General features: G+C 39.5%; 1 protein-coding gene across 5 annotated transcripts in view; it reads left to right on the top strand.

Moving 5' to 3' along the window:
- The window catches only part of LOC134355793 (CTD small phosphatase-like protein 2), a 72266-nt gene that overhangs the window by 35793 nt on the left and 22154 nt on the right, over positions 1–14319 (top strand). For all 5 annotated transcript variants that reach the window (XM_063066209.1, XM_063066211.1, XM_063066212.1 and 2 more), the window contains 3 exons: positions 4665–4799; positions 8239–8457; positions 13394–13514. In XM_063066209.1, the coding sequence (XP_062922279.1) occupies positions 4665–4799; positions 8239–8457; positions 13394–13514 (475 nt within the window). The remainder of the gene's footprint in view (positions 1–4664; positions 4800–8238; positions 8458–13393; positions 13515–14319) is intronic.

Here is a 14319-nt window from a genome sequence, read left to right as displayed (position 1 = left end):
AACTTGATTTATTTTTGGGAGAGGCCTTAGTGATGTAATTGAAGTGTCTAATATAGAATTGTCAATAACAGACGATTAGAATAGCAACAATATTTCAAAAATGTAGAGACAGATTGGTGGAATGGGCTAATAATTTGTAAATTATAATTCAAGATTTTCATTCTTCAATACACAAATGTAATGGAGAATGAAATGATTGTTACTCCGGATTGAATGCAGCATAAAAACATAATAAGCATTAAAAACCACAATAAATATAAATGAGTTCTATGAAACCAATGTACAAGTAGCTGTTTGAATGTGGCCATATATACATAAGATCAGCTTGTACACATAGATAGTATGTACATGAAGTGACACTCGGTGCAGGAGTATCTGTATACAAGGTGCCTGACAAGAAATAATAAAGTGACAAAGTGACTTGATAAGAGGAACGCTTCTCGGTAGCAGCAGGACAAATGAAAACACTGTCAGTGCATGTATGAGGTGTGAAGTGTAAGTGTAAAGTGAGAGTGAAGGATGAAGTGTGCTGAGGAGCTGTGGAGAGGAGTTGCTAATATGGATGTAACAGTGGTGGGATGGGTTACTGGGTGGAGGTGTTGATCAGCCGGTATTAAATTTAATATAGAGAAATTCAAGAGTTACATTTTCTTGTTAAGAATAAAAGAAGGCACTTATAAAAGAATATAGATCTGAAAGAGGCACAAAATTAGAAATGTCCAGGGATATATTTGCTTATTTCCCATTCCAACGTGTTGGTCCATGGCCTCCACTTCTGCCAAGATGAGGCCACTGTCGATGGAGAAGCAACACCTTGTATTCCATCTGAGTATTCTCCAACCTGTTGGCATAAATATAGATTTCTTCTTCCGTTTTAAAAAAAAAACACCCCTCCCCTCCCCTCCCATCTTTTTCTATTCCTCACTCTGATCTCTTGCATCTTCTCACCTGCCTATCAACCCCCTCCCCGCCCCTTTTTTTTAAATGGCAGCAGTTTCTGCCTTAATCATTTTACCCAAATACCTCTGCTTTTTGACTGATATTTTGGACAGCCAGTGACGTGAACAATGTTGAGAGAGCCTGGAGTCTCGCTCAGCTTAAGACCTCGTATTTACCAGCTGCCCAGTTACACCAAAAAATTGCAATGGACCTGCATCCCTAAGAGATCCCTCTAATGAAAAGGCTTCAAAATCCCTTCTCAGATCTCTGTTAGCAGCCAGTTTGATTTGGCCACCTTCCAACTGGAAACAAAGGTAGTCCCAGCAATAGCTCCAGTTCGATGATCCCGCAGAATGCATATGGTTTGAGGAGTGCTCAGATATAGCTAAGAAATCTTCCTTTTGAATCCTTCACGGAGAAAGAATTGGACAAGTTTAACCTGTGTATTTAAAAAAAACTTGCTGAGATTAAGAGATTGTGTAGTATTTGTATTGCACATTCTGAGTGGAAAATTAGTCTCTGCAGGAAATGACTGATGGTCTGATAGTGTAACCACTTGAAACAGAATTTTGTTAAAATTAGCTTCTTGCCCTTTAAATATGAATCTAAGGATCATATCCTGTGCTGTGCATATTGTAATTGATTTGCATTAGGAGAACATAGTTGGGAAATTGTCTTAATACCCACATGAATCAAACTGGAAGTGTTGGCTAGGCATTAGTCTGGCTGAGATAATACATGTTTACCCTTGTAATCAACAATCAAGGCTGTTGTGTAGAAATTTCTCTCCTCTTTCTTCTATTTGTTTGCATGGAATGAAAATTTTTTTAAAATCTCCACAGTATTTTAGAGCTTGAGATATAGGAACAGAATTAGGCTATTTGGCCCATCAGGCCTGCTGTGCCATTTCATCATGCCGGATCCGTTTTCCTTCTCAGCCTCAATCTCTTGCCTTCTCCCCGTATCCCTTCCTGGCCTAGCCAATGAAGAATCTGTCAACCTCTGCCTTAAATATGCTCAATGACTTGGCCTCCACAGCTGGTTGTGACAACAAATTCCACGGATTCGCCACTCTCTGGCTAAAGAAATTCCTTCTAATCTCCGTTCTAAAAGGATGTGCCTCTATTCTGAGGATGTGTCCTCTGGTCTTACACTCTTTCCCCCGCCCCCCCCCCATAAGAAACACCCTTCTACATCCACTTTAACATTTCAATATTTAATAGGTTTCAATGAGACCAGCCTTCATTCTTCTGAAATTGCTTAATTTTCTTCTGCAGTTGCTGAAGATTTTTTAGTAAGCCAGTTTTCACCAGCATTTTTGCTTTGCACAATCTGAAAAGAACATTTAACACCTGAGAATGGAAGCACTAAACATACGGATAGTCAGCACTATAACTGACACCTCTGAACACTGAACCAGCATTATTTGAACTGTTATAAAAAGTTCCCTCAACTATTTTTCTTTGATAGTTGTTAATAAAGCTTCCAGCCTTGGAAATTAATTTGCTGGATTTTCTCACATAAAGTTTTAAATGTAAGTTTTTGCTAATGTATTTCAGTAATAGTTAAAGTTCTGTTGTTAAAGTGAAAGTTAAACTAAGTTGTTAGTGTTGTTTCAAGTTAAAGTGAGTTGTATTTGTTCTGAGCAGGTGCACAGCCAGTTTTAAAGCATGGTCTGGTAATGTGCCCAGAAGTGCAGTATCTCTGTACCTGCAGCACACTTTTTAAAAATTGTCTTTTTAATAAAATTTAAGAATTGGTAATAGAGGAAATCATAGTCAGTAACTAGGACTGGAAGTTTTTTGAGGTAAACTTGGAACTTCAATTCGAGATTTTGAATGGATCAGTTATAGACCGTTGGTAATCAAGAAAGAAAGCTTCTATCCTCTGGATTGTAAAATAGAGTGGAATCATTGATTTGAAATTGATTGACCTTTTGTAGTTTGGCTCACAGACAAGAGTAGCACTACTTCCACACTTCAGTTTCTTCATTTTCTTTTCTATTGTCCTTTTTACCTCTCTCCCTTGTTTAACTTTTTATATCCTTTCCTTTGCTGCGTGCATTTCATTCTATGCTTTGCATATATGGTCTATCAGTGAGTGATTTCACACGTTGAGTTAGCACTTGCGGTTATTCCATACATTCACTCACACAGGTAACTGTTACATTGTCGTAGTCTGGTAATTCCAGGTTTACAGGTAATGAATAGTGATGGCCCAGCCGGATGGCTCTGTGGTTTATACTAGTCTGAGATGAGCAGCTGGGTTTGCTAAGTGGCTGGGCATTACTTGGCCTTAACTGAAGTAGCCTGTTTTGAGATGAGAAGATTGGCTGAAGAAAGTTGAGGGTTATTGAGGGCAGTTGACCCACAAGAGCGTTGCCCTGGACATTTGAGCTTCTAAGTGCAACAGCCTGGCAACCAATTCGGATTAAAATTTATTTTATCATGTTATGCATTTAATTAATTTATAAATGTATTAAGTGTTGTGACTCTTCAATAGTGGTAATATGTGATGAGGAATTAATTCTTGTTTCTATTTGATTTCTTTTTCAGTCCCAGTGTTCATTAGTACTTAGAAACTGAATCCTGTTACTGGGCTTTTATTAAGGTTCTGAGTCTGTGCACATAGAAATATGCACTCAGTGGCCACTTTTTACGTACAGGAATGGAACCTGATGTGCCCTTCTGCTGCAAAAACCCATCCACCTCAAGGTTTGACATGTTGTGAATTCATTGGTGCTCCTCTGCACATCACTGTTGAAGCATGTTGTTATTTGAGTTATTGCCGCCTTCCTGTCAGCTTGAACCAGTTTGGCCATTCTCCTCTGACCTCTCTAATTAACAAGGTGTTTTTGCCCACAGAACTGCCGCTCACTAGATGTTTTCTTTGTTTTTCGCACCATTCCCTGTAAACTCTGGAGCAGGAGTTTCCAGCCTTTTATGCCATGGACAAATACCATTAAGCAAGGGGTCTGTGGAACCCCAGGTTGAGAACCCCTGCTCGAGAACCCCTGCTCTTGTTGTGCACAAAAATCCTGGGAGATCAGCAGTTTCTGAGATACTCAAACTATCCCATCTGGCACCACCAATCATTACATGGTCGAAGTCACTTAGATCACATTTCTTCCCTATTCTGATGTTTGGTCTGAGCAACAACTGAACCTCTTGACCATGTGGACATGCTTTTATGCATTGAGTTGCTGCCACATGGTTGGCTGATTAGATATTTGCATTAATGAGCAGATGTATAGGTGTACCTAATAAAGTGGCCACTGAGTGTATGTTTGTGCAAGTCTGCAAATATTGTGTACAGATGTATTCCGATACTGCTGTTTAGATTATTCCTGGTTATTTTCACAGTATAAAAAGATGCATTGTAATTGATATACAAGGCCAATGCAACAGGTATGAAATACTTCACTGTGTTTAAGATGCTTGTGAACCAATAAGGATCATTTTTAGTTTTATTTAATTATGTTTATACAAACATGTGTTTGAACATGGATGTATTATAAAGCCACATACAAAAGAGACTCAAAGATTGTGATATATCACTGTAAGAATTATAGTCGTCTTTATTTCTTGTACATGACGATCCCTTCCCACCTATGTTAGTTAACTGTTTCCCTCTTTGAAGAGTTGAATGGCACTTAACATTCATGTTCAGTTGCACTATATATAATTACAGTGTAGCTTACATTTGCTATTTATTTTTTTTTTAAGAGACTGGAGGCTACAGAAGTAAACAGAATGGAAAACTAACGATTGTTAATGATGTTGTTAGCCCTCCGCGAACTGCCTTACTGGGAACCATCTTTTCTCCTGTTTTCAGTTTCTTCTCACCAGCAAACAAAAATGGTAAGGTATTAATTACCTGGGTGATGTGCTTCTTAAATATTTGCCAGTGTAGAACTGTGTGAAATGCAGTGTTAAGAGTAATCTTTAAGATGCCTTTACATAGCAGATCAATTTTAAGTAAGATTGGTACAAAGGTTTGAAGTGTGTTACACCACAGGCAGTGGTTACTCAGATTCAGGTCTGCCCTGCAAAGATCTATCCAAGTAGTCCCATTTTCTATCTTTCCCCTCAAGGTTTACTTTTCTTCTTCAAGTACATATGCATTTGACTTTTAAACTGGAACCTGGTTCCTCTGAACTTTCACATAAGAAGCAAAAGTGTGAATAAACCATTCAGCCCTTTGTTTGTGGTCTGCCATTCAGTAAGATTGTGGTTCATCTTTTACCTCAGTGCCATTTTCCTACACTCATTCATGTCTTTTGATTCCCTTAATATCGGAACATCTCTTTCTTGTTTACGTTTGGAGATTGTGTCTCCACAGCCTTTAAAGATAGAATTTTTTTAATTCACTGTCGTCCAGATCAGGGGTTCCCATCCTGGAGTCCATGGACCCCCTCGGTTAATGGTGGGGGTCTATGGTATAAAAAAGGGTGGGAACCTCTAGGTGAAGAAATTTTCACATGACTAAATGACTGATCTCTCCTGTTCCAGACTGGGATCTGTAGTTTTGCACACTCTGCCCACCCTGACCTCTCTGTGCCAATTCCCCATAGTCCTCAATTCTTTCATCTTTCAATTAAGTATCGATTTTCTTAAATATATCTAATGATATGGCAACACCCCTCACCTCCTTTAGGATCTTGTACGGTTGAATAAGTTTCCCCCTCATTCTTCTAAGCGCTTAGGAATACAGATCTAAACTGCTTAACCTCACTCATTAGAACAAACCTTAGAGTTCACGGGAATTAAACTGGTGAATCCCCTTATGTAGATAACAGGACCAAAACTAAGCACAACATACTGAGCGTGGCCTCACCAACACCCAGTGCAACTGTAACAAAACTCCATCCCTTTGCAGTGAAAACCAACTTGTTGTTTGCTCCCTTAACCAGTTGTTGGGATAGCTTGCTGACTTTTTGTGATTTCATGCACTAGAATACCTAGACCCCCCCCCACCCTTCCTGAATTTCACTCATTTGCAATCTGTTTAGATAATTATACAGTCATTTACATGAGCTTAAAACTATTCATTGTCTCACAAACAGTTTTGATTCAGAAAAATATCTTCCCCCTTCTCTTCCTATCAGCATAATTCCCCTGGTATAATTAGCTGGCAGCTGACATGTTCAGCGTTCTCTGTCATTGCTGCAATATAATTAATCACAAGCAGCTGTGTTACCAAAGCCTAGGCTCTCCAAATCCTCCTCCTCCTCTTCCTTTTTCCAGGAAACACACAGGACAGTAACATTTCAGTTAGTATAACGCTTTACAGTACTAGTGACCTGAGTTCAGTTCCCGCTGCTGTCTGTAAGGAGTTTGTAAACTCTCCCCGTGAGTGAGAGGACTTCCTCTGAGTGCTCCAGTTTCCTCCCACATTCCAAAGATGTACCAGTTAGTAGGTTAGACCATTGTAAATTGTCCCGTGATCGGGGTTAAAACAGGTGTTGCTGGGCGGCATGGCTTAAAGGGCCAGAAGGGCCTTCTCTATCCAGTATCTCAAATAAATAAATATTATAATGCCTGTGGTCTGGGATCAGTTCCCACCGCTGCCTGCAAGGAGTTTGTATGCTTTCCCCATTCCTTTGTCTGGTTCCTCTGGGTATCTGACTTTCCTCCCACATTCCAAAGATGTACAGGTTAGCAGGTTAATTGGTCTTATGGGTATAACTGGGTGGCATGGGCTCGTTGGGCAAGAAGGGCCTGTTACCATGCTGTATCTCTAAATAAATAAATATTATGTGTATAAAGTCTGGAACTGAAGTTCCCACATGAGAGAAGTAACCTACCAGTTCAACATATTATTTGATATTCATACTCATGAAGGATGCTGATAAAGCAAGTTGGAAGCAAATGTTTCCTCTGGCAAGTGTTTCGCTGTCACAAAGTAACAGGGTTAAAGTGGTAGATTGAGAATACTTGTCAAAATAAAGAAACGTTTCTTCGTGCAGTGCACTACTGGAATATAAAATGTAAAGGAAAATGCAAAGTTCGTATGGAAATTGACAGAAGCTGTTTTAGAGTTAGATACATGGAAGCAGTCTCTTCAACCCAACTTGTCCAAAGCTGTCTTCCTGAACTTTCCCATTTGGCCAGTATCTATCCAGATGTTTCCTGTCCGCAGATCTGTCCAAATGTCTTTTTAGCAATTTTCCCACCACTACCACTTATTTTGGCAGCTTGTTCCATATACCCACCACCCTCCGTGTGTAAAAATATGCCTCTTCTGTCCCATTTATATCTTCCCCCTTTCTGCTTAAGCCTGTGTCTTCTACGAGGGGTGATTGATAAGTTTGTAGCCTAAGGTAGAAGGAGTCAATTTTAGAAAACCTAGCACATTTATTTTTCAACATAGTCCCCTCCTATATTTACACACTTAATCCAGCGGTCGTGGAGCATACAGATCCCTTCTTTGTAGAAGTGGTCCACAGCAGGGGTGATTGATAAAATCGTGGCCTAGGGTAGAAGGAGATGAGTTATTAACTTCAGACTTTCTGCATTATTACTCAAAGAGTTGAACTGCACGTGCATGTAACGAGAGCGTCTTGGACCTCCAGGTGGTCCACAGCAGGGTGATTGAGAAGTTCGTAGCCTAAGGTAGAAGGAGATGAGTTATACAGCTCTCGTTTGTGCACGTGCAGTTCAACTCTGAAAATGCAGAAAGTTTGAAGTTAATAACTCACCTCCTTCTACCTTAGGCCACGAAGTTATCAATCAGCCCTGCTGTGGACCACTTTCTGGAGATCCAAGAAACCGACTTCTACAAAGAAGAGCTCCGTCTGCTCCACGACCACTGGACTAGGTGTGTAAATGTAGGAAAAATAAATGTGCTAGGTTTTCTGAAATTGACTCCTTCTACCTTAGCCCACAAACTTATCAATCACCCCTTGTAGTTTTAGATTCTCTGAACCTGAGAAAAGATTGTGATAATCCATCTAATCGATACCCCTCATGATTTTATAAAATCTCTATAAGGTCCCTCATCTGCTCCCCTTGCTCCAGGGAAAACAGTAAATAAATAAATCCTTAAACGTGAGAGAGCTCATTTTATACTGTTACTGGCATTTTTAGCACTTTTAAAAAACACTTCTTAAAAAATATGTAATGGTAAATAAAAAATATTTATTCTTTCCATACACACATACGTATGTTGTTTTGTTATCTTACACATATATAGATACTTGTGATGAATCTGTTGTGGTGGTAATCTTATTAATAATAGAAGATTAATAATAGATCTTATTAATATAATGTAATTTAACATTTACAATAACTTTTGTAGGAACATCAGGTTCTGACTCCCCAGGTCAAGCTGTGGAGGCCGAAGAAATAGTCAAACAGCTGGAATTGGAGCAGGTAGACGAGATAACCACCAGCACTGCAACGTCAGCTACAGGAGGACTGTACTCTGGTCAGGCAGTGACAGCACAATCACCGTCCCCTGACAGCAGTTCAGATAATACAGAAGATAAGGTCACCAGTAACATTCACTCAATGCCAGGTATGGCAAATTTTGTTCAGACAAGCAGATGTGTTGCAAATTCTGGTAAATTACTGCACCATTGATGGTTTTGGTGGTTGTGGGCAAAGTGGTATATTGGAAATTGAGGAAGGGCTGGGTTGGTTTGAAGGGCTCATATTACAGTTACTCATCTCAGAAACCAAAGTGGCACAAGAGTGGACTGTGGGTTTGATTTCAGACATCTTAGCCATAATGCTGACTTCAATCAGCTGATCAGCGTCCCGAGTGTTTACTCTGCAATGCTATAAACATGGACATGATGGTATTGGAGAGGTTCATGGGGATGAAAGAGTTAATGTATGAGCAACATTTGCTGGCTGTGGGCCTGTATTCGCTGGAGTTTAGAAGAATGGCAGGGGGATATTCCATTGAAACCTATCAAATATTGAAAGGACTAGAGAGAGTGGATGTGGAGAGAACGTTTCCTATGGTGGGGGAGTCTAGGACCAGAGAACATGGCCTCTCAATAGAGGGATGTCCATTTATAATAGAGATGAGGAATTTCTTCAACCAGAGGGTGGTGAATCTGTGGAATTCATTGCCACAAGTAGCTATGGAGGTTAAGTCATTGGATATATTTAAAGTGGAGATTGACAGTTTCTTGATTATTCAGGATGTCAAAGCTTACGGGGAGAAGGCAGGAGGCCGAGAGGAATAATAAATTAGCTACGTTGAAATAGTGGAGCAGACTCGATGTCCTAGTTCTGCTCCTGTGTCTTACGGTCTTATGCTGGCAGTGTTTTTAGTACTAGAAGTTAAACAAGTGAACCACAGTTAGTAACATGTAATATTTAGAGTTTGAAGTTAAAGGAAGGAAAAGCAAAATATAAGTGTCATTGGGAAAATGTAAAATCTGAAAGTAATGGTTTCTATAGATAGGCAAATGGCAAAAGATTAGGTAAGAGTAATGTGTATCCTTTACAAATGGAGAAGGGGGAAATACATTGGGAAATAGGGAAATGACAGAGACACTAAACAAAGCTTCCGAAAGGAAGAAACAGACAAGTGGAAATAGTGGTATACTATGTTTCTAGTGTGAATGAGGTGTTTAGGGAAGTTAAAATTTGAAAAAATAATTAATTGGAGTAGTTAGAATTAATGGGACTGAAAGACAATAAATCACTGTCCAGCACACTGGTCTTTTGAAGGATGTGACAAAGTTGCTCAGGTAGGTAACTTGGTCAAATAAGGATGAACTGGGCTGAAGGGCCTGTTTCTGTGCTGTGTGGAACTGAAGGTCACAATCTCAACATCAAGGGTTAGCCATACAGGTTACAGATCAGAATATACATGCAAACACGAGGAATTCTGCAGATGCTGGAAATTCAAGCAACACACATCACTTACTAGCTCTTGCTTCAGTTAGTCCTGACGAAGGGTCTCGGCCCGAAACGTCGACTGTACCTCTTCCTAGAGATGCTGCCTGGCCTGCTGCGTTCACCAGCAACTTTGATGTGTGTTGTCAGAATATACTTATAAGGCCCCTTTCTGCCTCTCTTTGTTATGTTTTGTATAAAAGATGACAGTCAAGAAATGATTTTGTAGCCCTGATATTTATTTCTATGCTGTGTTTATTAGTCATTACTGAAGACTTTCCAGCACAGTGTTAATAATAAACTTCCTTCATATTTGGCAGATTTCCCAGTGTCTCTTGATTTTACTTTATATACCAGGCAGTTGAGTCATGTGACTCACCATTGTGCTTTCATGTCCCAAGCTTCCCTCCCCATATAGGTAGAATCTCGTTCACTAAACCAATATCCCTCAGCAAGCCTTAAGGACTCTTCATGTACTGAGCAAAGTACCAATAGAGTTCAAAGCTATGAAGTTACAAATTACCATACATGTGCTTTAGAATTACTACCATGCTTCCCAGTTAGGCACTGATCTGCAAGGATTACTGGAGATTGCAATAAAAATAGAAAATCTGTGGAAAGAGAAATAGAGTGAGCATCCCACGTTAAATGTCCTTCATTAGTTTTCAGTTTTACAAGGTCTGCAGCTTTCCATAGCCTCCATCGTTCTCACTCACTGGTGAAGAATTTGAAAGATTCATTTTAGAAATTCTCATCTCCATCCCTTAATCTGAAACTATTTTTGATTCTGAATGAGGGGAGACTTCTGCTCCTCATCTACTCTTAGATCCTTCCCATCACAAGCCAGAATTCTTTTTTTCCCTATTAAAAAGACTCCTCTTGTTCTTCTAACTGCAATGCTTATAGGACATAGGACAATATAGGCCCTTTGGCTCACGATATTGTGCTGACATTATAACCTACCCTAAGATCAGTCTAACCCTTCCCTCCTCCGTAGCCCTCCATTTTTTGATCATGCATGTGCTTATGGGTTTCTCAAATGTCCCTAATGTATCTGCCTTTGCCGCCACTCCGGCAGCACTGCACATTCCATGCGCTATGACTCTGTATTTTTTTTTTAATTACCTCTAACATCCCTCCTATACTTTCCTCCAATCGTCTTAAAATTTTGCCTCCTTGTTTTAGCCTTTTCTGCCTTCGTCCCAGGAATCAACACAATGAATCTTCTCTGAATTACCTGTTTTACAGCTAAATCCTTTCTCAGGTCCCTCATATTCCATCTACTATTACAGCAGGTTGTCTCGTTTTTTGTGCTCTTTCTTCTTTATAATGAAGACGCGTATTCCATTTGACTTTTTGATTACTTGCAATAACTGATGGTAACTTTTTGTTATTTGTGTATGTATGGTCATCCAGATCCATCTGTAAACATTTCACTCCAGTTTCTCTCTCATTTAAACAGCACTACCCTTTTCTGTTTTTTCTACAATGTGAATAACCTCATCATTCTTTCCACGAAACCTCTACCTACTTGCACAAACAGTCTATATTCTATTGCATATTCCCTCCATCCCTCACAACTTCCTTTCTACCTGAGAGAAGCAAACTTGAACACTCATAAGTGTCACTCAGATAGATTGTCAGCAGTTTCATGGGTTGAAACTAGCTTCAACCCTGATCCCTGTGACACCCGAACAAGATCACTTACTAACCCCAAACGAGCCATTTATTTATTCATTCATTTGTCTGTCTATATTTATTCATTTAAAGATACAGTGCAGAACAGGCTCTTCCAACCCAACGAGTCACGCCTCCCAGCAACCCAACCATATTTAACCCTAGCCTTGTCACAGGACAATTTACAATGACCATTTAACCTATCAACCAGTATGTTTTTGGACTTTGGAGGGAACTGGCATATCCGGAGGATAAGGATGCAGTCTCGAGTACAAACTCTTTACAGAGGACATCAGAATTGAACTCTGAACTCTGATGCCTCGAACTGTAATAGTGTAGTGATTAACCACTATGCTGCCATGGTATCCCCCCCCCCCCCCCCAGAAATTTCACGGTCACAACTCTTGCTTTTTGTTAGGTAGCTAATCCCTTAACCACACTCATATATTACATCCTTCATCAGGTTTTTTTTTTGAGGAGAGTGCTGCAAACCCTTCGACATTGTGTTGTTAGTTTGACAATTCTGCCATACAAAATCAAACTTCCTCTAATTCCTGAGTCATATTATTGTGCTCAATCATTGAAGTATTGGTTACCTGGTACTATGGCCACAGAAGTAAATGAATGGAAGCTTAAAGCCAGAAGAGCATGGCCTCTTGCTGTTTGTTTTGCCCTATTCTGATTCATTCTCCCTAAGTCCCCGTTTTTTTTTAAACTATGTCTCCATTTTCCTATCGGTGGTTATTACCGAGTGTTTTTATCGTCCTCTGGCAAAGCAGTCCCATCATAGCAAGTGGTCGCTTGAAATCATATCCTCCACATCCCTTATATTAGTTAGCTTAAATCCATTTCCTCTGCTTACTGATTTACAGGAAGGACACGAGAATACTAGAGAGAGTAAAGAGGAAAGCTAGGGCTGAACAAAACTAATTGTGAGGAAAGAGTGGGTAGATTGTGATTGTTTCCTTTGGAACAGGGTTGGCTTAGGGAAGATCTAATTGGATGAAGAACCTAGGCAAAGTAGACAGGAAGGACTCATTTCCCTATGGCAACAGCCATAGATGTTGGCAGTGAGTAGGAGAAAAAGGTTCTCGCCCAGAGAGGTGGGACTGTGGAATCTGTTGCCTAAAAGGACAGATGATGTAGAATATATCTTCTTATGTAAAAAGTACTTGGAAGAAGTTTTAGAGGTACTTGGAACTTGAGGCTAGGGAAGCAAGAGTGAATTATGGCAGGATAGCATTATTCTGGGTAAGCATCAACTTGCCAGTTGAGTTGGTAGGAAGCAGTGTAAGCATTCATTTCAAATGGACTAGAATGTAAAAGCAAGGTCGCAGTGCTGAGACTCTATAAGGCATCAGACCACATTTGGAGTATTGTGAGGAGTTTTGGGCCCCATATCTGTCTACCGTATTTAGGACTCTTATCATCTTGTACACCTCTATCAAGTCACCTTCTCATCCTTTGCTCAAAAGAGAAAAGCCATAACTCGCTCAACTTTTCCTCATAAGATGTGCTCTCCATTTTAGCCAGCATCCTGGTAAATCCGCTCTGCTCTCTCTAAAGTTTCTGCATCCTTCCTATAATGAGATGAACAGAACTGAACCCAATACTCCAAATGTCTAACCAGAGTTTTCTCATCCAGGAAGGAAATGGACAGATGATGTTTTGTATCAGTCATGTCCTTTTCTATTTGTTCTTTTTATTCATGGAGAGGTCTGGCCTGAAAAATTTGAGAGGTGAGAGTTAGGGGGTAGGGCACTGGTGGTGGAGGGTAAGTGCAGCTTTTGAGGTAAAGTAGGTGTCTGATTAAGGTGTCATTGTGCTGCGTTTCCTCACACTAATTAGAGGGAATGTGGTATCTTTTTAATATGATTACACACCTTCGGATAATTTCAAATTGTTGATTTTTATTATTTTAGCACCAGAATTGAATGTGACAAATGCAGAACTCTGCAAGACGATATCTTCTCCTGACACTTACCCAGAGCCACCTGCTCATCCGGAAGCAAGCTATGAAGAGGACTGGGAGGTTTTTGATCCGTAAGTTTGCCAACTATTGTTTATCAAAAATTGCATTGCAGGAAGTACAAATGTTTTATCTTTGTCATAAACTTCAAAGGTCAGCTTTGGTACTTTTGTTATGAATATTTTGTTTGTTGTTTTGACCATAAGACATAGGAGCAGAATGAGGCTATTTGGCCATTCCATCATGGCTGATTTATTATCCCTCTCAACTTCATTCTCCTGCATTTTCTCCATAACCTTTGAAACCCTGACTAATCAAGAACCTATCAACCTCCACTTTTAAGAAAGAAGTCTGAAGCATAAAATTAAACACTTTAAACCACTTTTTATAATGTTGCTTTTTTTGTAAATACATGTTGATATTTATATAATTATGCACATTTTATTCCATATCCCTGTTTCTAACCTTTTTATTTAATCCTTTATATTTGTTGAATGATTTTTATTGCATGATGTGCTAACACACAACAAATTCTTAATGCATGATAAAGTTGATCCTTAATATTTGAAAACTGCTACAAAATCTATTCTAATTCTGTTTTTATTACAATGAAGAGAGGCCATTTAGTCCATCACACACAACTCTTGCCAGTTTTGTTGAAGAGTTAGTCACTTGTACAGTAATACCATTTTTAGATTTATTCACATGGATTTGTACACAAATCCATTACCCAGCCTTTTTGCCCATCAATACTAATCCCCTTTGCATGCATTAGGTCTCCATCTTTCTATACCTTATCTGATCAGGTGCTTTGCTAAGTTTACCTTTTAAATGTAGTGATTGCATCTGATTCTATCTCCTTTGGCGGCATGTTCCAGA

This window comes from Mobula hypostoma, chromosome 13 (genome assembly GCF_963921235.1).
Source record: "Mobula hypostoma chromosome 13, sMobHyp1.1, whole genome shotgun sequence".
In the NCBI taxonomy this organism is placed as follows: domain Eukaryota; kingdom Metazoa; phylum Chordata; class Chondrichthyes; order Myliobatiformes; family Myliobatidae; genus Mobula; species Mobula hypostoma.
Note: the sequence above shows the minus strand (reverse complement) of the source record. Positions and strands in the feature narration are given on the sequence as shown.